This window comes from Crocodylus siamensis, chromosome 6 (genome assembly GCF_052110815.1).
Source record: "Crocodylus siamensis isolate JL-2025a chromosome 6, ASM5211081v1, whole genome shotgun sequence".
Lineage (NCBI taxonomy): Eukaryota > Metazoa > Chordata > Crocodylia > Crocodylidae > Crocodylus > Crocodylus siamensis.
Window position 1 is genome coordinate 98,009,980 of NC_143400.1, and position 26,445 is coordinate 98,036,424.

Sequence of the window (26,445 nt, forward strand, 5' to 3'; positions counted from 1 at the left end):
AAAAGGACCTGGGGGTGACGGGGGACAATAAAGGGAATAGGAGCCAGCAGTGGGCCCTTGTCGCCAAGAAGGCTACTGGCATCCTGGGCCGCATTGGTAGGAGCGTTGCCAAGAGGTCAAGGAAGTGATTTTTCCCTTCTATGCAACATTTGTAAGGCCACATCTGGAGTCTTGTGTCCCATGACCTGGGACACATAATTGGTGATGACAGGCTGAGGGAATTGGGTTGATTTAGTCTGGAGAAGAGGAGACCAAGGGGGATTGAACAGCAGCTTTCACCTTCCTGCAGGGGGTTGCAGAGAGGATGGAGCTGGACTGTTCTCAGTGGGTGCAGATGACAGAACAAGGAGCAATGGGCTCATGTTGCAGCAAGGAAAGTGGAGGTTGGATATTAGGAAAAATCTTCTCACTAGGACAGTAATAAAGCAGGTTAGACAGACACTTGGCTGGGATAGTTTAGTGAGGGATGATCCTGCCTGGAGCAGGGGGGTGGACTAAGGGACCTTCTGAGGTCCTTTCCAGCCCTGCTTGCCCAAGATGCTATTCCTTTAAGGGAAGCTAAAGAAATTAGGGGAAATGACATGGTGACCATAGAAAAAGATGAGAAAGTTTAAATGAATCAGGAAAAAAATTAGCCTCAGGATAGGTCATTAAGAAATGCCAATGGTAAGACTTAGTAATGCTGCCAAAGACACAGGCATACTATGAATATTTCCCACGGACAGCAGTCGGGGTTCAGGCCCTACTGGGGGGCAGGAGACTGTAGACCTGGGTCCCTGGCCCTGTAGCCCCAGTAGCTGAGGGCCTTCCAGCAGGGCCAGGGGAGGGTGGGAAGAGAAGGGTAATGGCATGGGCAGGGCACAAGCATATCAGGGTTGGCCAGCGCCCACAAAACAGGTTGCGGGGGGACAGCCACAGCTGGACCCACGTCCCAGTGAGAGAAGGGGGCAGGGGGAGCTCTGATGTTTTCATGATAAAAACACAAAATCAAAGGTGTTTTATTTTAATCACGGAAAAATGTGGATTTGGAGAGGTTTAATCAGAGACTTTGCAATTTTTAAACAGAGAAAACCAGGATCCCTGCTGAGAAGGCAGCTGCACGGATGCTACAGGTTTAGATGAAAGAGGCCCCGGACTCAGTTCCATGGTCTATTCACTGTGCGGTGCGGTATCGGCAACAAGCAAGCTCAGTAGACTAAGCACTGGTGAAGTGACAGGCCTCAGCAAGCAGCTATGGAAGGGGCACCATCAAAGATGGTAGAAGGCAGGCCAGGGAGACGCATGACAGACTCAAAGTTGAGGTTTCTAGAGAAGTTTGGAGGAGCTCAGGACTGGCCCTGGCCATGGTCGATATTTTCACTGATGATCTGGAAAGGCATACGGAAAAAATTCATGGCTCACAGCAGATGCCACAAAGGTCAAGGAAGGTGCAAATAAGGAGGCAACAGAGCCGGCATAAGGAATGGGCCCAGCTCACCAAGTTTTTAAATAGGGCCAAATACCAATCAGACACCTAGGAACAAGCAATGTCTGGTCAAACCTACAGTGGTGGATTTTCTCCTGAACAGTGGGGGCTCTGAAAAAGATTAAGGGGTGACAGACCAGGAACCCAACACCTGCTCCCAGTGCAATGGAGTGGCAAAAAGGACAAATGCCATCCTGGGATGCAAAGGGAATGGCAATGAGGAGAAGTAGGGAAAGGATTTTCCTTCCATGCACAGCACCGGTGAAGTTTATCCAGGAATGTTGTATCAAGCCTGGTGACCACATAAAAAAAAGGAAAGAAAAAGGATGTTAAAGAAACTCGAGAAAATGAGAGGTAGAAAGATGACTTGAGGGCTAGACAGATGCCTCCAACAGCTCGATCTGTTCCACTTATCATTAAAAGGTCTCTTAATTGTGATATACAAATATGTTCATAGGAAGAAAATAACCAGGACAAAAGGGCTCTTATTTAGCTGAGAAAGTCAAAAGGAGACCCAGTAGCAGAAAGCTGAAGCCAGACTAATTTAGATTAAAACTGGGCATATGTTTTTAGCATCAAGGATGATTCACTGTGAAGACAAACTCAAGTGGTGGATTTGTCTGTCTCTTGATGTCTTCAGATCCACAGTGAGACCTTCCTAGAACATATTCTTTAGTTCAACTTAAGTTACTGGGCTCCAAACAAGGGTACCTGGATGGAAACTAATGGTTTGAGAAGATTCAACTAGGTGAGTGAATGGTCTCTTCTCAAACAATGTGAAGTTATTAGATGACAAAATAATTGATACTAATAACAACAAACACCCTAAAGACTGTATAGAACAAAGACGTATATGATTATATACAGCTGTTGTGTGTTATTTTGAATTTACTACAAAACTTTGCTCAATTACTTCATAGCACATTATTGTGAATCATTAAACCTTTCAGAGAAACCAGTTTTTAAACACAAAATTCTACAGCCTAAATGTTGCCTGAAAATACATTTGTAGAAATATAAAACTCTAATCGACCTGTTTTCCATGGGCATTTTACAGTCAGGTATCACTCCACACAGAAGATAAACTTGTGCTCAGAGAAAAGTCTGCATGAAAAAGACCACTTTTAATTTGACCTACTTACCTCCACCAGGATGGAAACAACTGAGTTGATGATGATAATAACAACAAGTGTTACACGCCACTGATATGGCACGCAAACCAGCTGCAAGAAATGTGTCATAGGTGAGCAACATACACTCAACATAACATGCCAAAATTGTGTGTGCATATGGGAAAACTGGATGGAAGCAAAGCTGGATATAAACTTCAAATTTAAATTCCTGTTCCTATTGCTCAAACAGAAGTCTATGCACTAGAGCAAATGCTTCGCTGTAGAAAGCACTGGATTTTATCTTTTTGCATTCTGAGAGGCTTTCTGAGAAAAAGTGGAAAGGGTATGAAACACATTTCAACTTATAACTTATGTTGATAGGGTTGGGGTTTTTTTAAGGTAAATGCTTCTTTAAATTGTCATGCAAAGCTAGACTACTTTAAATTGCTGGGTATAATTTGACTGTACAGGTGTGTGTCCAATTTGTGTTCAGTTCTTCTAGCAGAACTCTACTTGTCAGAAGTGTCTATCAGGGCCAAGAGAAGTTGACTGAGAAGGGAAGCCAGCTGCATTGTGCATGATGTGTATTCACTGAATCTTACCTCTAGAGACGAGTCAATAACTTCAGTTGGATGCAACATGATGACAGATATGAAGATGTAAAGAAATATCACAGAGAAAACAAAAAGAACTGTAAAAGAGGAGAAAATATAACTTATCAGTTTGTCTCACATAGCCAGTATGTATGTCTGTCACACATGCTGTAAGAAAAAATGTCTATAAAACAGGGCGAAGGGTATTTTACATTAATAAGCCAGAAGCAAATAGTCTTATATTTAAATCTTGGATTTGAAGAAATTTGCATAATTCTATTCTAATTATTTGACTACATATATAAAAAGATCTTATCACATATCCCTTTCTCAGTAATTTATGAAAATACAGTTTGCGATACAAGTTTTCCCTGTTCACAACAGAAAATACAATCTGAATGCACTTTAAAACATGGGTAACATTGACATTTTGCTTGAGAAGGACATAAAACCAGGTGTATTATGTTACCCAAAGTACTTAATTCAATGAGGGAAACGCATCAGTGGACTTAGTTCAGTTTCCCAAAGGAGAAACTACTTTCCTGCCAAGAATGAACCACCTGCATTTCACAAAAATTACTTTGAAAAGAGTGACAATTTGTAGCATACAAGAAATTTCTTCATTAGATGGCTGAAACAACATCCCCAGAGGAATCCTGGATATTTTTAGTGCCCCACGTATTTTCAATAGACATATTACCTTGTCCCCTATTTCCTGGGGAAGAAACTCATTTTCTAGTGAGCAAAACTGATATTTTTGCCCATCATATCATGGGATGCTAGACAAGGGAATCAGTAGGACATGATTCTAAAGACTAGGAAAGGATCGGATTCTGAACAAATCCATTACAAGAATTAAGTCAGTCTATTGCAATAGGAAACCCTTATTTGCAAAAATACAGCAGGGCTGTGTATTAAAAACTTACGGTTTTTGTAGCAAGGCTGTCTAAAGGGCTTCCCTTTAGAAAAGACAATTGCCACGATGAGGTATTGAAAGCTGGAGATAAAAAACACGGTCGTATTTTCATAGTTTTTGATATTGTGCTCATCGTGAAGGGTCTGGTTCCCGTGGCTGGAGGAGTTGGTATCTGTGGCACTCGACAGGTTACATGCACTGCAACACAGGAGAACATTCAACATGCAGTTGAAGAGAAAAGAGTTGCATCTACTGTAAGCAACACAAAAATAATTCCAGGAAATTTTGCCAATTAGGTTACAGCAGATGCATTCTGGACATTTTCCCATGGGTAACTAAGCAGGTCGTTGCGCCTGGAAATGACTGAGGCCAGGGACCGGAGTTTCTTTTGCACCTTGTGAGTCCTGAGGTTGTTTTCAAGATGTCAGTCATTACGGGAACAAGCCTCATTGTCACACATGATCCCGGAGGCTGCAGTAAGTAAAAAGACAAGGTCTGCCATACTAGGTTTATCTAGCTCAGTATCCTGTCCCTCACAGGGGCACAGAGCGGATGCTAAGGCCTGTCTGGACCTTTGTACAAGACCTGTCTGGACTGATCTGCCTCAACCCCTCTCCTCTCTCCTTACAGTTTCCAGAGGCCTAGAAAATCCTAACTTGGAGGCTACAGCTCTACTATCATGTTTCACACCCACTGATGAACCTGTCCTGAATGAATCTGTCCAATATCCTTTTGAACCTAATTAATCTGTCAGTCTCCAGAAGAAATGGGTATAAATAGTAGCTCAGGGTACAAAGCTACGGGGCCACAGAAACAAGATGTAGTAACTAGACAATCTACTAACTTTATGGATAAAGTGGAAATGAGCTTAAAGCAAGGGGGCCCTTTGATCATAACTCAGCTCAGCATCTCAATCTGAAATTCAGGGCTCTCCAGATTCAGTCGTCCTGTTCAGCCTAAATTCTACTCATGTTACAACTGCTCTTTGTACGAGGCGATTCCAGACCAGGCTGTTCTGTTCCTTTCCTTTCCACTTTCCCCTGGAAATGACAACAAATTTGCCTGTGGCTCCTGTGGTTTCATGGGATCCCTGCAGTCATTCCTAATGGGGTCGCAGCACTCCCAAGTAAATTACCTTCATTCCTCAGTGAATGTTCTGCAGCCCACAACTGCCCGCAGTGCCAGTGCAGGCAAGCAAGACTTCAGCACCTCACCAGCTCCAGCTGTCCAAGCCATAACACTCCTGCTTCCAAACTTGTACTTTCATAAAAACAGGGAAAAGTAGGGCCCTCAGGAGATCATCTAGGTCAGCCCCCTGCTCAAGGCAGGATCACCCCTGCCTAAATTAGCCCAGCCAAGTCTCTCTCCAAGCTGTGCTTGAAAACAGAGACTCCACAGCCTCTCTGAGCAGCCTGTTTCAAAGGGGAACCACCCTCATAGTAAGAAAGTTCTTCCTATTCTCCAGACTAGATTCCACTCGCCAACATTTAAGACCATCGCTCCTTGTCCTGTCCCCTGCAGCTACAGAAAAAAAGTTTCTCACCATCCTCTGCATACCCGCCCTTCAGGCGTTTGAAAACTTAGCAAATCAGTCTCTCCCTTCCAGACTAAACACATGCCTTCTTTTCCATCCTTCCTTGCAATTCATGTTTCCCAGACTGCTTTGCCCTTTTGCAGCTTTCCTCTGGACTCTTTCCAGTCTGTCCACATCCTTCTTGAAGTGTGATGCCCAGAACTGAAGCCAGCACTCCAGGGGAGGCCTCTGAGCTCTACTCAACACTAGTAAGGCCTGAATAAAGTGGAATACAAAAACCTAGAACTCTTGGTTCCAAAATGATACCTTTTATTAGACCAACTGGAAAATGGCAAGAAAACTGTCCAATTTTCTTGCCATTTTTCAGTTGGTCTAACAAAAGATATAATTTTGGAACCAACAGTTCTAGTTTTTTGTATGTTTTTTCATCTCAGACCAACACGGCCACCAGGTACACCCCTGAATAAAGTGGAAGAATCATATTCCTTGATTAACAAGTGACAATTCTATTAATATAGCCCACTATGCTGATGGCTTTTTTTTTTTTTTTTGCAACAAGGACACACTTGGCTCATATTCACCTTATGATCCACCATAACCTTCAGGTACTTCTCTGCAGCACTGCAGCCCACCCAGTCATTCCCCAATCTATGCTTGGGCATGCAACTGCACTGTTCCAAGTGCAGGACTTTGAACTTCTCCTTGTTGAATTTCATCTGATTGGTTTTGGACCATATCTCCAGTGTATTCGGGTCATTCTGGATCCCAGCCCTGCCCTCCAGAGTATCTGCAATTCCACCCAACTTGGTGTCATCCACAAATTTGCTAAATGTGCACTTGATCCCATGGTCCAAATCTAATGAAGAGATTCAAACTTTAATAGTGAAGGCTGCACCTTAACCAAAAAGCCAGGAAGCACCAGATTAAAAAGCACTGGATCCAGGACAGACCCCAGCAGTGAGGCCACTTGATACCTCCTCCCAACTGGACATTGAGCCACCAAATACTCCTCACCCTGACAAAACAAAGCCCACTGTCCTTCTTGCCTTCCCTAATCTTGTGAGCGTAACAGATTGGTTGTGTTTCCCCAAGGCTGCAGGAGTGAGGTGGAAGCAGCTCTCAGATTCCCAGCTCACTCTGCAGCATCTCATTTGCCAGTTCTTCCACACTGTATCAAGGTCAGCCCTAATGTTTTGTGCAGGTCTCCGTATAACTGTCCCATGGGCTGCAAGAAAGAAAGGCCCCACTGTCATTCAGGAGGCAATTGGCAGTACAAAGTGAGATTCACTCCAAACAAAAATCCTCATTTGACTCCAAAAAGTCAGAAGCCTTTCTCCTCCCACAGCAGATGGCCCCCACGTACCAAGTTCAACACAGTAGTTCAGCACTGCCATTAGCACCCTGGAACTGCCCATTTCCCAGCTGGAGGTTACATATTTATCAGCTGTTTTCCCTTCAGAGGTGACCACGCTCTTTACAACTTACTCTGAGTCTGGGGTCCAGGACTCATACCAGGGCTGCTGCTTGACCCAAACAAACCCCATGGCTTGGAAAGCAATGCAGATGACCATCTGGGACAGGACTGAGCAGAGAAGTGGACCTGAGATAAGACCTGAGGGTGGCCTTTGTGCAACAAGCTCCTTCCAAGCAGGATTTAAACTCACTGGAAAGAGAGAGAGAAAGAGAGAACTAATGATCACCAGCAAGCTTCATGCTTCCAAGAGTCACTTTGCCTGAGTTTTATGGAGCTGGAATGGTCTGCTCGTACCTTCTAGATATTTGCATTATGCTAATTTGGTGGGGTAGCGCTGCATTTAAAATATGCAACTGCCTGCACTAGATTGATTCTCAACAGCCTACTGTCACACAGACCAGGAAATTGAGCCTCCCACTGATATGAAGCAACCAAGAGAGCCAGGGAACAGGGGTCAGGGGTCACAGCAGTGACCCATCCTTACCCAGCTTGTGAATACAGTGGAGGCTGAGTAAGCCAACCTTTCCACCCCTGTGTGGCCAGTGGGCACCAGCAGTGGCTGCAGGCTATCTACTTTCACTTGAGGTAGCATGCCACAGTTTCAAGAGCAATTTTTAATCTTGGGCAATAATTCAACTGATAGTAACCTGTAAGCTAGACTCATTTGCATTTTTCATGGGTGAGGACAAACTGACGAGGGCAGACAGCCTGGGTGTGAACGTAATCTGTTGTGCATAAAACTTCAGTGAGTGCAAGCGCTGAGAAAGTACCCATCACACCATCATCATTTGGACAATAAATGCCTTCAAGTGTTTCAACCATGTGTTTTCCTAGGTCAAAGTTCAGTTTCCCCGGGCTGCCAATCACTCCTGTCATCATGTCTTTGTGAGATTATATTATGTCACACACCTGAGCTCACCCCAATATAACATTATGTCCTCCCATTCAATTTTTTTGATTCATATACTTTGGGAAAATGACAACTACTATCGCAGAAAAAATGGTGTTTAACAAGATCCTGACAATAAATTTGAGCTTGCAACACAATTTCTTTCTTTTGAAACTCCAGCAGTTGATTACAGATAAGAAGAAATGGATTAAAGATATGAACAAGAACATAAAAGAGATTATTCAGCACAATATACTCACTAGTAAAGACAACAACCAAAATGATTGCCAGATCGATGAAGAGAAACTGGAAGTCTCCTAAATTGCTTAGGATCTATAGAGAAACAACAATTGAAATGTTAGCAATTTCTTCACATTTAGAAACATCAGATGATGGATTTGTATGGGATGGTTTGGATAGGGATGATCCTGTCTCAGGCAGGGAGTTGGGCTAGATGTAACCTCTGGTGGTCCCTCCCAGTCCTACTTGGGGCTGGATGATGATTATTACGATTATAATAATAATTTTCATCTGTAAATTCTTTCAGATGTACTTTATACATGAGGGCTCAATCCAGGCATGGGCTGAGCACTCAGAGCCTTTGGGAATCATAGTTACTGCAAGAGACAAAATGGTACAGATTCAAACTATAGAGGTTGTTTTTACAGGGAAGCTGACCTCTGTCCAAATTATTGCATTTACTCAAATACAAGATGAGCTTCCCCGCCCCCAGCTGACATGGGGAAAAAAGCCCCGTGACTATAAAACATACGCTGGGCAAACATGCTGACGGGAACCTACCACAAGGGCAGGCCAGTGCATCCCATCTGACTAAGACACTTTTTCAAGTCATGGTGAGCCACGAACCTGTACACCTTTTGACATCCTCTTCACTCCTACAGTTGAGCTGCACCTTTCTATCCCATTTCCAGTGATTCCTGTTTTTTCATGAGGCCTTAAATGCCTGCCAAACATCATGAAATGGGGCCCCAAATGGTTCAGCCAGAATCCCTCTGTCGCACATGATTACTGTGGCTCCTCCCTCCTCAAGGTGAAGCTGGACCAGGTTGCCCTGCACCTCACCTGCACAGAAATTTTTGGTGGATCCCAGGACTCATGACAAGAACACCTTGTTCCAGTCGTGAGTGAGGGCTAATTAGCACGTGGATCCTTTGTGGGGGGCATCTGGAGTACACACATACTGAGCAGTGCTGAGCTGTGGGGTCACTGTGGCTTGAAATGCTGTTGACTGTGGCAGGGCCCAGCCCAATGAACTAGGAGGCAAAGACTTGTGATTTACCACAAAATTAATACTATGCATAGCCTGTACTACATATAAGCAGCTGCTAAAGCGCCGTTCAAAAGTGCATCTATGAAGTGAGTACCTGTGCTAAAACCTGCAGCAGTTTCAGAACAAAGATAACAGGCATCAAGTTTGGAGGAGCAAAGTGCATGGTGTGAGGGTACTATATGCAAATTGCTATTGCAGTGTCTAATTTCAGGGTTATATTTCAAATTTGCTCCTCACTTTCATGTGCTCAGGGAGAGCAAGGTCTGACAGTAAGGAGGGGAAGAGACAGTCAGGGGAAAAATTGGGGGGAAGCAGAAAGCAAAGGGATACCTGACGCCCCAGATTTATTTTTCCTTCTGTAGCAGGGGGAGGGGAACAAGGTAAACTGCCGATCAATCGATTCTATACCTGGAAATTATAACAAATTAATAATTTTTCCATGTATAGAATCTAATTATTTGGGGGGGCAAAGTGATCTTAGAATCAGGGTCATCTTCTATTTGAGTAAATACAGGAGCACAACAGCGCAAAGTCCATCTCAGACCCTGAAGTTCCTTAAATATCGTACACCAAAAAAACCAATCGCACAGGACACTGTTCTGACAAACCTTCACCATAAATCTCCTGGAATGCCAACTCGCATTCCAAATCTGAGGTCACAGATATGAATTACAGGACAGTTAGCACAGAGACTTTCCACCAAGTGCCTTTAAATACAATAAGGCAGTCACTGTATATTCCATTACCTCATTATTCCCCAACTATGTATCATTATAGACACACCATGTTAGTTAAAGTTCTGGTCTTTTCCTAATTGTTGATAATCTGTTATGGTGACTAATGAAAAAGCGAATTGTCATTCTACGTGTTGTGGGAGGTCTGTGCCTTACCCAGGTACCCATATGGCTTCCCAATCGCACTAGCACCTGAGACCCTACTCCACCTGCAGTTATTTTATGCCTTTGATTTACCACAAATTCCCATCTACTGAACTACAGGAAGACAAACATAATACTGTAAATGCTGCGGTCATGTTATCTTGCTGTCAAAGGCAGGGTGGGAAAGTTTCTAGATGATCAGTGCATAAGTTTTCCAGAAATCAAAAAGCAAGTAGTACCTTACAATAAGCACCAAGTCATGTCCCCTCCCCACCTCCAGGAAACCCCCAGCAAAAAAAAAAAATCACATCATATTAGTTGGTCAAGGGTTAATTTCCTTGTCTGAAACTGTTAGATAAAAATGTAATAACGTTTAAGTGTTATAGGGTCAAGTACTCACAGAATACAGTAGGGTAACACTAAAGTACTGGATAATGCTGTACAATGCCATGAACTTAAATACACAGAAGGAAGTTATTAAAGCGGCCCGGCCTTCCCTGTGAAAACAAATACATCCATGTAATAAAAGGCATTAATTACATGCTGGGCAGTAAAATGCTTGCTAATATTAAACACGTGAATGCACACTGTGAAGCATTTTCTGCTAAGTGACAGCAAGGTCAAAGACATGTCAAGAATCTGAAAAGGAAAAAGGAAAAAGATGCATTTCCCAGCTGAGTGCAACTGTCAGCGTGCCACCTAAATATAATGAGTAATGTCTGCTCAGTGAGATTTACTTTGGGACGATTTACCGGACAAGCTATAAGAGCTGTCAAAGTTCAGCGCTGCTCTGAAAAGCATCTGTGACACATCTGCTCCACAGAACTGCTCCCTGACCCCTGCTCAGGGTCAGACGACCTGACTGCAGATAAACAAGTCAGCTTTCACACCTGTTCCTACCCCTGCGAGTTCTGCAGAGCTGGCACTGTGGGGCAGGCTGAACTGGGTTGTTTTCTGGTTCATGAGTCAAAGCTGTCAACCAGCTTCCAATTAGGAACAAAAACACTTCTCAGCAAGCCCAGCGGGAACCACAGGGTGCAAGCACGCAGCACACAACTCGATTTAGCAGTAAATCACTCAAACTAAAAGTTACTCTCTGAAAAACATACAGTAACTTTACTACATGGCAAAGTTAGGTAGAGTGGGCCCAGGTCTGCTCTTAACCAACTCTATCCCAGGCTTGCTGTCTTCCCAGTGCAAACCTGTTCCCACCACTCAGTGGACAGTTGCTGTAATCGTGCCCACAGTGAGCAGCTAACTGGGGAGAACTGGTCATGTTTCATAGTTTCTAGGGTCGGAAGGGACCCGACTAGATCATCTAGTCCGACCCCCTGCCATGGCAGGAAAGAGTACTGGGGTCAAATGACCTCAGCAAGGTGCTCATCCAGCCTCCTCTTAAACACCCCCAGGGTAGGAGCCAGCACCACATCTCTTGGAAGTTGGTCCCAGACCCTAGCCGCCCTGACCGTAAAGTCGCGCCTCCTGATGTCTAGTCTGAATCTCCCCTCTGCCAGATTGTGACCGCTATTCCTGGTCACTCCTGGCAGTGCTTGGGGGAAGAAGGACTTTCCCAGTGCCTGCTGATCCCCACCCCCCGACTAGTTTGTAACAGGCCACAAGATCCCCCTCAGCCTTCTCTCGTGGAGGTTGAACAGGTTCAGGTCCCGGCGCCTCTCCTCATAGGGCCTGCCCTGCTGCCCCCTGATCACGCGAATGGCCTCCTCTGGACCCTCTCCATGTTGTCCCCATCCCTCCTGCAGTGCGGCGCCCAGAACTGGACGCAGTCCTCCAGCTGCGGCCTGACCAGTGCCACATAGAGGGGGAGGATCACCCCCTGGCCCTGCTCGAGATGCATCTGTGGATGCATGACGAGGTGCGGTTGGCCTTCCTGACCACGTCCCCACACTGCCGACCCATGTTCATCTTGGCATCAGTGATGACTCCAAGATCCTTTTCTGCCTCTGTACTGACAAGAAGGGAGTCCCCCTGCCTGTAGGTATGGTGCTGGTTGTTCCTCCCCGGGTGCGTCACTTTGCACTTGTCAGTGTTGAATCCCATCCTGTTCTTGTCCGTCCACCCTTGTAACCTGTCTAGGTCCAATTACAGCCCATTCCTCCCTTCCAGTGTGCCCACATCCCCCCACATCTTAGTGTTATCAGCAGATCTGAACAGGGTGTTTTTTACCCCCTCGTCCAAGTCGCTGATGAAGATGTTGAACAGTGCTGGCCCAAGGACCGAGCCCTGGGGGACCCCACTGCCCACATCCCTCCAGGTTGAATATGACCTGTCCACCACTGCTCTCTGGGTGCGGCCCTCCAGCCAGTTGGCGACCCAAATGACTGTGTGGGTGCTGACACCACAGCCCCCAGTTTTTTAATGAGAACAGGATGAGAGACAGTGTCGAAGGCCTCCCGAAAGTCCAGGAAGACTACGTCCACTACTACCCCTGCATCTAAGGATTTGGTGACCTGGTCATAGAAGGTCACCAGGTTGGTCTGACAGGACCTGCCTCTAATGAACCCGTGTTGGTTGCCCCTAAGCATAACCTCCCCCCCGGCCCTTTGTGGACATGGGTCAGGATAATTCTCTCAAGAAGCTTACCCAGAATCAAGGTAAGACTGACTGCCCTATAGTTCCCTGGGTTCTCCTTCCTCCCTTTTTGAAGATGGGAACCACGTTTCATAGTTTCTAGGGTCGGAAGGGACCTGAGCAGATCATCTAGTCCGACCCCCTGCCACGGCAGGAAACGACCCCGGCAAGATGTGCATCTAACCTCCTCTTAAACACCCCCAGGGTAGGGGCCAGCACCACTTCTCTTGGAAGCTGGTTCCAGACCCTAGCCGCTCTGACCGTGAAGTCGCGCCTCCTGATATCTAACCTAAACCTACCCTCTGCCAGCTTGCGACCGTTATTCCTGGTCACTCCTGGCGGTGCTCGGGGGAACAGGGACTCCCCCAATGCCTGCTGGTCCCCCCTGACTAGTTTATAACAGGCCACAAGATTCCCCCTCAACCTTCTCCTTTGGAGGCTGAACAGGTTAAGGTCCCGTAGCCTCTCCTCATAGGGGCTGCCCTGTTGTCCCCTGATCATACGAGTGGCCTCCTCTGGACCCTCTCAATGCCATCGACATCCCTCTTGAAATGTGGTGCCCAGAACTGGACGCAGTACTCCAGCTGCGGCCTGACCAGTGCCGCATAGAGGGGGAGGATCACCTCCCTGGACCTGCTCGAGATGTGTCTGTGGATGCATGACGAGATGCGGTTGGCCTTCCTGACTGCCTCCCCACACTGCTGGAGAGGCACGTTGGCCCTCTTCCAGTCCTCTGGCATCACACCAGAGCACTATGAGTGCTTGTACAGCCGCGTCAGGGGTCCTGCAATGACCTCAGCCAATTCCTTTAGTACTCTAGGGTGGAGATCGTCCGGACTGGCTGACTTGAATACGTCCAGTCCCTCCAGAAGCTCCCTAACTAGTTCCTCACTAAACCTTGGCCACTCGTGTCTGCTCTTAACTCCAGAATAAAATCCAGGGCAAAATTTTCCAAACTAATAACGTTGTGTGTCTGCACACCAGCTCTTCCCAACCGCGTAGCTAAGGGCAGAAGCTGCCCACAGAATTTTTACAGTATAACTATGCTCTGAGAGGGAAGTCAGACCTCCAACCAGCTTTCAAGGGATGGAGAGACTTTTAAAAAATACAGACTGAACAAATTTGATCCAGCAATCAAGATATGCATATGAAACCCACAGCACAATCCTCTGCAGTCAGTCATTCCAAAGAGCAGCAAGCACTACAGGGTGTGAAGAGGTGGCAGCACAAACTTGGGATTTTTTACTTCACGTTTGGGAAGCCCAAGAGTATGCATGCAAGACTTGGTGGTTAACTTAAAGCTTCCTGCAAACTGTGAAAAAAATGAGTCCTGATGCTTAATGGCAGCAATTCAAATCGTTCTTAGGCAAAATTATTTAGTGGCTAGAAGACATCTCATAGCTTAAAGGAAGACATTAACTTCACATGGACAAACAGTTAAAATAAAAAAATTCCATTTTGTAGTGATTTGTTAATGAAGGAAAGAAAACTGTTCAGGCTTGTGACTGATCTTCTCTTGTACCAAATAGGAAGTTACACAGAGCATGGAAAGAAATAACCCTTGCACGGCCTCCATTTCTCACTGCTGGTTCATGCAATCTTTCCTTTGCCCTTGTATTGGCTTATGGGAAACGTGTAGATAACTGCAACAAGCAGCGTTACCTGATCAGGTTTGGCACGCAGGAGATACTGGGAGTCCTGGAGGTGAACGGCGAAGCCACAGACGCCTCGAGTTCCGACAGCGATATGCCACCATGTGCTCTCTTCAGGGCCTGCCAGTGAGCATGGAAGAGTTAGAGGGGCAGTTCTACAATAAAGGCTTAGCTCTAAAATTTAAAATAATGTGATGGCAGCACCTTAAAAAAGAAATATACTTACACCACAGTCATTTGCACCATCTCCACACATGCCAACATAGTAACTACAAAAACCAAACAAGTTTCAGCATTCTACTCCATTCCAGAGCCATAACACTTATTGCATTTATCATCACCGACCCTTCTATGCAACTTTGCTTTCCAAGAGCAGTAATGCTATAACAAGGCATGATGATCTCTATTATACAGATGGGGAAATGGAGACAAAAGGGGGAGTGGTTTGCCCTAGTCAGCTGTAAATCCAAGCCATAGCCAGGACTAGAGCTCGGTTTCTGGCTCCCGTTCTCATACTTAATCTTTCACAGCCAGCTGCCTGCAGGGGTCCAGGGGAGTAGACTTTGTCAACTGAAAGAAGAGTCGCTGTTCCACATTTTTAGCACAGTATCACACAGAGGTCACCCCTAATTTTGGAGGAACCTGTAGCTGAATGGAAACAGTTGCATGAGTAAACTCCCCACTAGACTCATCCCTGCAAAGTAAAAGTTCGTGGCAGCTTGAGACCAGGAGCCAATTTGGCAAAATGTGAACAAACAGGTTTTTATCCCATTAATACTTATTTGTTAAACAAAGAGAAAACTCATATGAATCATTCACTAAGCCAAGTGTAGCCAGAATCAGATATGCTTGTCAGCACAGTTCTTCATTATGTCTTGAAAAAGCAGCTGTTTTGAAAGGTCCCAGGTTCACAGTTCACCACTAGAGCGCACTGCTTTCCTAACAGCTCCACTAACTGCCTTTTGGGCCAGCTCACAAGACAGTAAACTTTTACAGCCTGGCCTTCTTAGTAACACAAATGGAAACACATCAAACAGCTAAACGCACAGTCTTTCTTTCACAGGAGACAGTTCTGTAACATATGAACGCGCCCGGCACAAACGGTCTGTAATTTACTCACTCTACGTTTTGTAAGGCTTCCACCAGCTGTGTTTTCTGATCGGGTGCCATGCGAGCAAACACAGTGCCATGCAACACCAGCTGAAAGAGAGCACAGTTTTCAGCACCGTGACTCACAGCACAGAATCTGCTCATCATCCAAAAGGCCAGTGCCAAGCAAGGGACCAACCTTGGGGACCAAGTCCTGAAAATGCTCCTGTATCACTGCAAAGGATTTCCCATTCATTGCAAAATGGTATTTGGTCATCTGGAGATCCTCAAGGCTGTCATGGACCAGTTTTATAGGAATATCCTATACCAAATCACAAGAAATTCCAGTTAATTTAGCCACAACAGTCAGAATTGTTCCTTACATTTCAAACTATCACCAGCTCTATTTTATGCCTCTTAAGCGATGTGCCTTTAATAGGGGTTACTGAAAATTTTACTATGAGCTAAAAGAAAATTTGTAAGATTAAATCTCATTCATCTGATAACAAAAACTCTGTAATTTAATATGTGTTTCAGTTACAGATGATGAAATATTTTTATAAAAGTATTTGGAACATGCCTTCATAAAAACAGATTTATAAATGTAGACAGGGGGTTAATCATGGCTGCAACACCAATCCATCTTCCAGTGACTTTTTAACTTGCTTCTGGAGTAACTTTTACCACAACAATATGGTCTCACCTAATAACCTTTGCCACTGTGAGATACGGGATACTGAGGTGTAGGGACCAGGGTCTTTTATTTTACCACTGTATGGTATTTTAAAACTGAGAAGCAATACGAAGACACAGTCTGCGAAGTGCAGCGGCCCCAGGGCACCAACAATTTCCAAGTCAAAGGTCTCAAGAGGGAGGATGCTGCATCGAAGAGGCAGCTGATAAAGGTTTTTCTCCGATGTCACTGGAGACCAGGGAGAGCTTCCTACCGCCTCCAGCGGGAACACACGGCCTAAAGCAGGCACTTCAACACTGTTCAATGCTCAGAAGCATTTAAGTGCAGTCTCTTTATGAAGGCAACTGCTTGATGCAGATGGGCAGGTATCAATATATTCACCCAGCACTACAGTAGTTCTGTTCACTCAGCAGATGCCAGCTTCAATTGACTTTAGTTAGGGGTTTGAATGCTTATTCAGAGCTTGGAGGATGAAAACAGTACTATCGTTATCACTGTTAAGTGTATGCTGTATTAATAGCCTTGATGTGCTTCCTAGCCACAGCAAGAAGGTGGCTTCTTGTCTGTGGTGGGCCCCCACAACAGCAATCCAAAGAGGGTAAAACGCACATGTTTCTAGAGTGAAAGTGAGACGGCTCCAAATGTTAAATAAATCAAGTGGAATTCAGTGAAAGATACAGCCATGCCAGCCTGTAGTTGCGGGCCAGTACTGTGTTACAAGAAAGGCAGTATTACGCTTTAATTCCAGAACTGCATTCCACTATTTCTCTAGTGGTAAATGAAACAGTTTGTTTATACACACCTGCTCAATGCTTTACTAGAATAATTCAAGGAAAGTAAATAAACCCAACAGGAAATCTTATGCTAACATGTAGAGCAGTGATAGCAGGGTGCCACAGCACCCTGTGGTGCCCTGAGATGCCAGGGGGTGCTGCACAACGTTAGCACAATTAGGTGTGCAAATGGGATTTGTAAGATACACCCAGAGACTGCAAACAGAAACCTGTAGTTGTGATCTTTCCAAGTTCTTTGCAATAGAAAAAAACAGCTCTGTAATTTTTCTGCATGCAAAAAAGAGGGAAAATGAAGAGGTGGCACTTCCCAAGGTGTGCCTCACATCTATCCAAGGCGCCTCGCATCTAAAATGGTTGAGAGCCACTGACCTAGAGGAACAAAACCCATGCTAAAATTACCTCTGACTTAATGGCTGGTGATGAATTAGTGCGTTTTGGGAGAGTATCTGCATAATGCCAGTTTATCCTGGCAGTTTGTCCGTCCCTCGGAGGTAGTGCTTCAGCAATAATAACCTTGTCCTGAGGTAGAATCATTCCACAGTCTCTGGCCACAGAGATAGCAGTTAGCATGTTATCACCTACATGCAAGTACAATATGAAAATGGTTTAATTAGCATTCGTTAGAGGGGAACATTTAAAAACAGCAGCAGCGGTATGTCACCAGCAACTTTAGTGACATTCATATCCATGGAGGAATGCCGTATTTTACGGCGTTATCACTCCTTTTCTATTTCTGATGCTTCTTCTAACCCAGAAGCTTCCTTGGAAACAAAACACAATGGACTCCCAAAAGTATTGTTTTTTGAACTGTTTCAAAGACTAATGTCACCCAAGACCATCGTTGTTATACACTTCTACAGCTATGAAGACCCAGACTGCATTGGCCCGAAGCGCTGGTGTTTTTGTTGAAATGGGGAACAGGTTGTACATATCTAGGTGAGTGCGCAACTCGCTTACGGGCACAGTCATCCCTTTAAAAATCTGGAACAAAGTGACTTACACAAGATCCTAAAAGAAGAAAGCCTGGATGGACTCCCAGCCCCGCTCTTATAAAGCACATTTTGGCCCAGGGCACTGAATAGTTATGTCTGGCCGCTTTCAGCTATAGCAGTCCCAGCCACATATTCCCAGGATCTGGAAATCTTGAAAGTCAAAGCCTCCAGGCTATTTCACAACCAAGTCCTTTTTCAGGACAGTTGCAGCAGCATGCCAGAGCGTGGTCCTTTGCGGCAGTGAGTGAATCCCTTTGGAAAAGCATCTGCTGTCTATTTACGCTGTCTAAAAAGGAAGTCTAAAGGCATGGCTCCATGCCAGACAACTGCATTCACTCTTGTCCCACCCTGCAGAAATCCTGCCCGCCCCTGTCTCTTCCTATGACTTTTTTTCTTGCATTTTATCCCCTGCTGCTGCCAACAGCTGAAATCCTACTTGATTCTGCACAGGGGACACTCTGCACCCAGAGGCGAGCATCTTCTTTACATTACTAGAAAGCAACAAGTAAATTGCATCCATTCCTGAACTTTCCCACAAGCAGGACATTTTTCCCCCACCCAATTCCTTTCACAAGACTGATTTTTCCTCCATTCGCACTAGCACATTTGGGGTTCCAGGGCCCTCCTGGCTCCTGCTGGAGTACTCTGAACTAAGGGCCCCTCCACAGTTACCAAAACTTAAAAGCCACACATGGAAATAGTTGCGGAGAAAGGTGAAGACAAAAGGACATGCCTGCCTTTCACTCTACCTGAAGAAAATAGAGCAAGGAGGGGTTTTCAGAGGGACACCACAACAAAAGTGACAAAAACATTGCTTAAGTCCTGCAGCGACTGACAAGCCTGCCCTGCTGAGCACGATGCTGCAATCGCACCGAACAAAAGCTTTGTCACAACCAGACCTCCTTGGCGTTCTTGTTTGTGGAAGCTTGAGGGGTAATTCTTCTCTCAGCCTGTGTGCATCCCTAACTCACACAAGTTACAACATCAGAATGGGCAATGTCCAAGCTGGTAACAACTTTCTATATGGATAGAAGGGGTCCAACAGGAAATTAAGCCAAACTAATTCACAGTCATATAATTTTCCAAACTGTAGTCCACACCATGCCAACGTGCATTTCCACTGCATGCGTCTCCCAAGGATCTCAAATGTTCTTTGCTGAACCAAGTTTCACATGGTGTGCTCTCTGCTCATGGGGAAACTGAGGCACAAAGATGGTAAATGACTTGCCTCAGACACGCACTGGTCCAGACTCTGCCACAGAGTCCGTCCCACGCGTTCCCTCTGGACCATGCTTCCTCCCCCCAGATCACACCCACAGAAATATTCTTGCCTTGGTGTGGGCACTCACTGGGCACGAGTGAGTGTACTTGGACCTGGCTCATCTTCAGACATGGGACAGTCACTGATACTAAAATAATGAATCCCACAGAGACCAAAATATTCAAAGCTGTGTGTACCTTCTCGCTATGCAATTAGCTGTTCCCCAAATATTAGAGTAGCCATGTTCTTACCTGTAACCATGACCGTGCGAATGCTGGCTTTATGCAAGTCCTTAAGCACTGCAGGCGTTTCTTGCTTTAGCTTGTTTTGCATTATAATTAAGCCCAAAAAACCCATGTTGCTTTCAATGGCATCTCTGCAGCAAAGAGAAAAACACTTTCAGAAAAATAAGTGCTACTCAGTGTAGACTATGCTTTTAAACCTTAATCAACAGGGCAGTGTGAAAGATTTTACTTTTAATGACCAGAAAATAATAATAATGTTCAGACTCACAAAGGATGGAGAGAGACTGCTATATTTTAATTAGCTCCTTAAAAAAAAGCACAAAAGAGCATAGGTTTTGTTTCTTTTAAATATTGTTGTCTAATTCCTTTAAAAATATTTCCTAAACTAAATTTTGGTCTCAACACTTCTAGTGGTTGAAATCCACTAACATTAGAGACAATTTTAGCTCTGTTTAGAAGTGACAGCTTTGATTACTGTGCAAGCTACCTGGGAAAATAATTAAGGGTAAACGGCGCAGGTAATAGATGATGTTCTCAAAGCAGAGGAAGCTTCTAAACACCCACTATCCCTCTTACTTCCATTAATTTCTTCCATCTTTTTAACAACAGGGAAGTTTGCAAAAAGGTGTCAGCATCTGCATGTCCTTAAAGTTCAGCTGCCAATTCTTCCACAATCTGGGGCCTGCTACTGCCCTCTCTTACACCAGTTTCACACTAACATAGCTCCATTAGTGCATGACTGTAAAGCTAGTGTAACAGAGGAGATCAGGCCCCCCTGTCTTCATTGCATGTCTGCATGTCAGACTGTGGTGGAGAACAGTAGGCTATCCCAGAGTGGGAGGGTCTCAAGGGGAAACTACAGCAGAAGCAGTTATTATAAGAACAGAAAATGTAAGAGGAAGCAAGAGAAGGAAAGATGCAATGCCTGACAAATGATGAATCAAAATGAAATGTTCTCAGAGGGCTTTCTTCTGAAAGGTGTCATTCATAAGTCCCTGACTTGTGAATGACACCTCTTCTTCCTATAAGAATGTACTTGAAGGAAAGCAAGACCTGCGCCACGTTAACCTAAATTGAACTACAGCACACCATCATTAAGGCATGCCCTCAGGATTACGACTGTTCCACAGCACCTGTGCAGTTACAGGAAAGCTCATTTGCCTTCGATGTCTGCGTGTATTGTCCAAATAACCAACAACAGTGCACAGGACTACAGGTGAAGAGACAGAAGGTAACTTAGGTAAAAGCAGAAAAAGTAGCCTTCAGCCAAGCCTGGCAGCACAAAGAAAGTTTTGGGGATGAATCGAAGGTATACATTTTCTTTGGCATGTCAGAGCTCCCAACACAAAGTACTCATTCTTACCTATTAATATTCTGGATTTTGTGCCACGTAAATTTTGATTCCACTTTTCTATGAGCAAGAGCAATAACTCGGAAGCCCTGCTTGGTGTATTCTTCCAAAACACTTTCAAAGTCAACTGGAACTTTAAAAAGAGAGAATCAAGCCCAGAATTACTACAAGTTCTCACACCACCTCTGAACTGCATAAAAAGAGAAAAAAGTCAGCTCATTCCTTTACCTGTTTCTTGCTTACACAAGCTGGCAATCACCTCTGGGGCACCTTTCACATAAGCATCCATTTTCTTCTCTCCCAGCACTCTCGCTATTACACACATGCGTTGCAAAGCGGAAGAAAAAGGAAACTGGCGCACGATTCCTATCTCGTAAGCGGTCTGTAGAATTGATCCAAGACGACAAAGAAAAAGAGGTGGTTACTTCTATATACATACATATCCTTAAAAAGAGGCATCTCCCTTAGGAGAAAGGGGAAAGTCACACTTACCGGAAGCTCAAACAATTCCTGAAAAATAAAATGAGAAAAAAAATTTTAATCTACTACCAGGCTTCATTTCAAAGTTATATTTTCCACAATATAAGATCCAGTAGATATCAATAGATACAGTATCAGATACTGTAGATATCAGATTAGATATCAGTAATACATTTAACTAACCCTTGGAACAGCAGCCACATCCACACAGCAGATTTTCTATTTAAACTAGGCTCCACTGTAGTTAGGATACCAAGAAATCTGACTATTGATATCCTGCATTTGAATAATGACTATTACCTCAAACAGTCCCAAAGCACTTCACGGCTTCGGTGTTGTATTGACAGTATAAGAATGGTGTAAAAGCAAAATTCTACTCTCAGCTTTGCCAGACTTGCTGCATGACTCTGTAAAAGTCACCAGCTCCACTCCACAGCTCAGTTTCTCTTCATCTAAAGGTTGATGGATCCTTACTATCTCACTAAGGTTACATGAGGCTTGGTCCATGAGTGTTTGAAAAGCAGAGACAGGAGGCACTACAAATTTGACAAGTACTATACCTTATTGCTGAATTCAACACTCTCAGAAATTAAAATACAGAAACCTTTGATTCAAACAAAGCATGGTTGGAGTTGCTTTATCCAAAAGCAAAGGATAAAGCACAAATGACATGCACACTAGGGCTGTGCGAAAAGGTTATGTTTCATTTCGGATTCAGCCGTTTCTGAGGACAGTGATTTGTTTCGGTGTTTTGGATCGCTGTTCCGTTTCAATTCGGCCAAATCTGTTTCAGAATTTTGACACTGGTTCAGCGCAGATTCAGAGATTCGGATCGGCCGGGGAGAGGCAAGCACAGCCGAGCAGCTGCAGGTTCTCCCGTGGCTCCTCTGGCTGTGCCTGCCTCTCCCCAGGCAGGGGGAGCCGCAAGAGAAGCCCCCATGGCTGCTATGCTTGGCCCCAGCTTCCCAGCACTTTCAAAGGAGGGCTGTTTTGGACTATTCCTGAGCGGCACCTCTGAAACATCCGAAACATTTCTGAAACGTTGCAGGTGGTTTCATTTAGTTTCAGAGCCTTCTGTTTCATTTTGGATTTGGTGTTTCAGGTGCCAAAACAGGATGAAACACCTCCAAAATGAAATGGCTGTCGAAATTTCACACAGCCTTAATGCAAACACTGCAGCTGACTGAAAAGGGCAGGGAGACCCAATTACCAGAGCTAGAATTTAGCCATGACAATAAAAGCAAAGACCCCAAATCTGGAAAGGCATCATGATGTCACGAATGACCAGAAAGGATCAGGATACCACCACACTGCGTGAAGCTGGCCATCTAAGAGGGAACACTGCTATCTACTGAATCACCAGCTCTTGCAGCCCCTGATCTGTGCCTTGTGTCTTCCCCCTAAAGCATGAACAGATCCTGACCCTGGTCAGAATTAGGCATGCAGGACCACAATACACAGGAACACACATCTGTTTTTAACTCCTCTAACACACTGATGAGAGAAGTGCATAAAGAACAGAGGCTTGTATTGGTCCTAAAAGGCAGTACCATGTCTTGATCTGTGGCAGGCTTGGACTCCGGAAGAAGCTGTTTTGGAGGTCGAACCACAGTCGGCATTATTCGATTGTGAAGGGCTGTTTCCTCCTCAGTTGCTTCTTCAAGAATCTAAAATGAAACCGCTGCCTAATTAGCCCTTAATTGTAACTGAGGTTGCATCACAGACAACAACATTATTGGAAACAGCTCCTGCAGTCAGTGTCCCTGGCAATGACCTTTGACTCCTAAAAGTGTAAAATGCCTGTGATTTCCCTCCAAAAGCATTAGCTTAAAAAAAAAAAAAAAGGAGGATGCACTGTGTGTCTTAGAAACTGGTCATATTCTCTTCCAGAATTAACAAAAAGTAAATTAGATACTGAAAGTTCTTTCCATTTGAAGAAGCTTTTACTATGAGACGGACATTTTTTAGAATGCAAGCTTCATAGAATCCCAGGGCTGGCAGCGACCTTGAAGGTCAAATTTAACTGCCTGCAAGAATGCAGGCTGTGCTGTTCCTGCAGCATCCCTGACTCTTCTTGACCCCTCCAGAGGAGACTTCACCATTTCCCTTTGTTCTGCTGTCTTCTGCTTTAATAGCCAGAAAAATCCCTAAAAACTGATCTAAAATGTGTTTTGCTGTATTTTAGACCCACTGACCCATGTCTTGCCCCACATGCAAAGAAAAACAATGTTTCTCCATCCTCTTTATGGCAACTTTCAAATATTTGAAAACCGTCATCATGTCTCCCCTTTTCTCCAAACTAAACCAAACTAATTCCTTCAACCTTTCCTCAGGCAAATTGCTTTTCAACTCCTTCATCCTCTTGACTGCTCACCTATACACCCTTTCCAGTTTCTCTACATCTTTCTAAAAATGCACCACCCAAAACTAGACAGTATTCCAGCTGAGGCCTACTCAGAGCCAGAGTGATCCTGTCACCTCTCACATCTTGAATATGTTTCTGTTAAAGCAACCCAAAATGCATTTGCTGCTTTCGTGACAGTCTCACACTGCCACTTCATTTCACTGTTCACCCCAGATAAATTCTCATCATTGCTATGTCCCTCAAAACACAGAACTTTTAACTTGCTTCAGCTAAAGGGAACATTTGACATCCCAGTTGTCCAATTTACCCTCCCAGTCTTGTGTCCTCTGCACACTGGATCAGTATACTCTCTATTTGTGCATCCAAGTCATTAATAAAAATGTGAAAGACCATGGGCCCGTAGGTGCATTGTGTCATTTACCAGACAACGATACATCTCTACCTGCCGGCTATCCATTTTAAAGCGTGCAGCCTCAGGCACTACATAATGCATCACTTTGTGACATGTCAGACTGCTGCACATAGACACAATGCTCCCTCTGCAAGAAGCAATGAACTTACCCATCCTATGGCTTCAAACATCTTCAAATCCAGCGGATCCCCAGACAGCACTCCTTCAATTTTTGTGAGGGAATGACAAGTGGCCATGCAAGCAACGAACGGAGACTTCACTAAGCCCTCGCTGCATGCTCTCTCTTCCGGCAAAAGGAAGCTAGAACAATGGAGTTATGATACACTTAGTACCATCATCATTTATAACGAGCTAATTCAAAACCGTTGTTTAGATTACCAGCAAAAAATTGACTATACAAGTCACTTGGTGTTTATCCTTTCCACACCACATAGGAAATGGAGTAGGAGTCTCGGCTAGCACATTCTGTGGGAAATGGGGACCTGGCTCCTTTTGGCTCTATGAACACCTCATTTTAAATACTTCAATAGTTAATTTCTGATTTAGCTCCGTGCGGCTTGCCTACCCAGCAATGCAAACTCGGGTTACCCGAATCCAGCCCTGCTAACGGCCAGCCAGCGATGAAAGGACCAAAAATAAGTGCACCAGCCATGCATATAGGTTGTTTCTATCTGGTTTCTGTACTGTGCTCATCAATCCATGGCGGTCCCACCCACATCGTCTGGCTGAGCCACATTTCAGAGCTGGGAGAAAGAGTGCTTTGAATTTTTGGCTGGCTGTAAATCACATTCTGATTTGTTCCTCTTTACAGGTGCTTTTTTACAAAGCTTCACAAATCCAACATTTCTATTTTATTCATAGTTTTTTATACCCACTCATCACCATACCGTTTCTGTATCAGGCATGTACTTGCCTTCATGTCAATAATATTGTGACAGATCTATTTGATTTGATTAAATACCCAACAACAGGACACTGCTTGCTCACACACACTGCACACTGTAGCATTTTTGTCCTTACCGAGCATTTTCCACTCTTTGGATACCCCACAGATCCAAGCCGTCTTCAGTAAGCGTACCAGTCTGCCAACACAAAAATCAACAGGAAAAGAGTGGCTGTTTTACTTTATTTCCAGTCCAAATGCAGGTGTAACAGTTACCAACAGTCCCTTACAAGTACCCTTCACCCCTGCTTGTTGCTTATTACTGCATTTGGGTTTGTGGGGCAAACATTCCTTTCAAAAACAGAATCAAGTGACAGTGTCACTGCTTGGGGCTAGGAAGGCAGTGACAGAGATAGCCCCTCACCTTCCAGCTGTACAAGCTCCAAAATCGATATTTTTGGCGAGGGAACTTTCTCAAACTCCTACGTGCAACTCTGAAGTGACAAGACGGCAGAAGGGCAAAGGGACAGCAGTTCATGGTATGGAGGGAAGGGGAGAGACAGGGCAGGCACCAACCCATTACCAGTATGTAGTCACTGAGAACAACACAGCATCTCTCCCTCTCCTTTTCCCTCTCTTCCCCAATTCTTGAAACACTTTTTCCTCTTTGTGCAACTCCTTAAATTGTCTGTGGACAATACCACTCCCTGTTTTATAAAGTTTATAAAAAAGCAGTTTATAAATTGCTCTTTTTTATTAAGAGAGCATCTTAAGCACATTGATTTGGCTTTTCTTGGGAAATAAAATTAAGTGAGCCTGAACAAAACCCACCAACAACAGAGCAAATAAACCAGGGGGAAAGGACTGAAAGAATCTCAGCTCTGGGAAATTGTAAGGACTAAGTCCCAAACCCCTGACCCTGGCTCTCAGGGAACAAGAACCAGTTCAGCCCTCCCACAGGCCACGGCTCATGAACAAGAACTGAGTGGCCAGGACAGGGGCTCCATCTACTGCTGGCCCCTGCTTGGATCCTCCCACCTACGGCTGCTGTCCGGACAACAAGGCTACTGTTATCCTTGGACCATTCTGCTTTTCCTTGCCTGTGCACCCTGACTCTGGATCTGACCACTCACCACTGACCCCACTCAGACTTTGACCTTGGTCTCATGTCTTGGATTGCTGAAACTCAGTTCTCACAGGTACCTGACCTTGCTGTCTAGCGTGTCAGCCCCAGACCAGACTCTGACCCGGCTACGCTCACCTAGTGACTCATGCAAACTACCAGCCAGACTGCCTATGTCTTGGTATGTGACAGCAATGGCCAGAGAGCCACAGGACAGCGACGAGTTATGCAGAAGTGTAGTAAATATGTCAGAATGCAAAATATGTTCGAAGTATGTATACAAGTATGAGAAGTATAGGGAACAAGCAGGATGAGCTGGAAGTCATAGTCTCTATGATCCAAAGAAGTATGATCCAACTGGTA

General features: G+C 44.7%; 1 protein-coding gene across 5 annotated transcripts in view; it reads right to left on the minus strand.

Moving 5' to 3' along the window:
* ATP13A3 (ATPase 13A3) overlaps positions 1 to 26,445 on the minus strand; it is a 90,945-nt gene that overhangs the window by 7,731 nt on the left and 56,769 nt on the right. For all 5 annotated transcript variants that reach the window (XM_090055915.1, XM_090055911.1, XM_090055912.1 and 2 more), the window contains 18 exons: positions 25,097 to 25,158; positions 24,226 to 24,376; positions 22,850 to 22,966; positions 21,312 to 21,329; positions 21,048 to 21,201; positions 20,832 to 20,952; positions 19,475 to 19,599; positions 17,370 to 17,548; positions 15,682 to 15,804; positions 15,514 to 15,593; positions 14,620 to 14,662; positions 14,404 to 14,513; positions 10,553 to 10,649; positions 8,244 to 8,316; positions 7,106 to 7,283; positions 4,097 to 4,284; positions 3,180 to 3,268; positions 2,608 to 2,688 (listed from right to left, as the gene is read on the minus strand). In XM_090055915.1, coding sequence (XP_089912041.1) covers positions 2,608 to 2,688; positions 3,180 to 3,268; positions 4,097 to 4,284; positions 7,106 to 7,283; positions 8,244 to 8,316; positions 10,553 to 10,649; positions 14,404 to 14,513; positions 14,620 to 14,662; positions 15,514 to 15,593; positions 15,682 to 15,804; positions 17,370 to 17,548; positions 19,475 to 19,599; positions 20,832 to 20,952; positions 21,048 to 21,201; positions 21,312 to 21,329; positions 22,850 to 22,966; positions 24,226 to 24,376; positions 25,097 to 25,158 — 1,989 coding nt within the window. The remainder of the gene's footprint in view (positions 1 to 2,607; positions 2,689 to 3,179; positions 3,269 to 4,096; positions 4,285 to 7,105; positions 7,284 to 8,243; positions 8,317 to 10,552; positions 10,650 to 14,403; positions 14,514 to 14,619; positions 14,663 to 15,513; positions 15,594 to 15,681; positions 15,805 to 17,369; positions 17,549 to 19,474; positions 19,600 to 20,831; positions 20,953 to 21,047; positions 21,202 to 21,311; positions 21,330 to 22,849; positions 22,967 to 24,225; positions 24,377 to 25,096; positions 25,159 to 26,445) is intronic.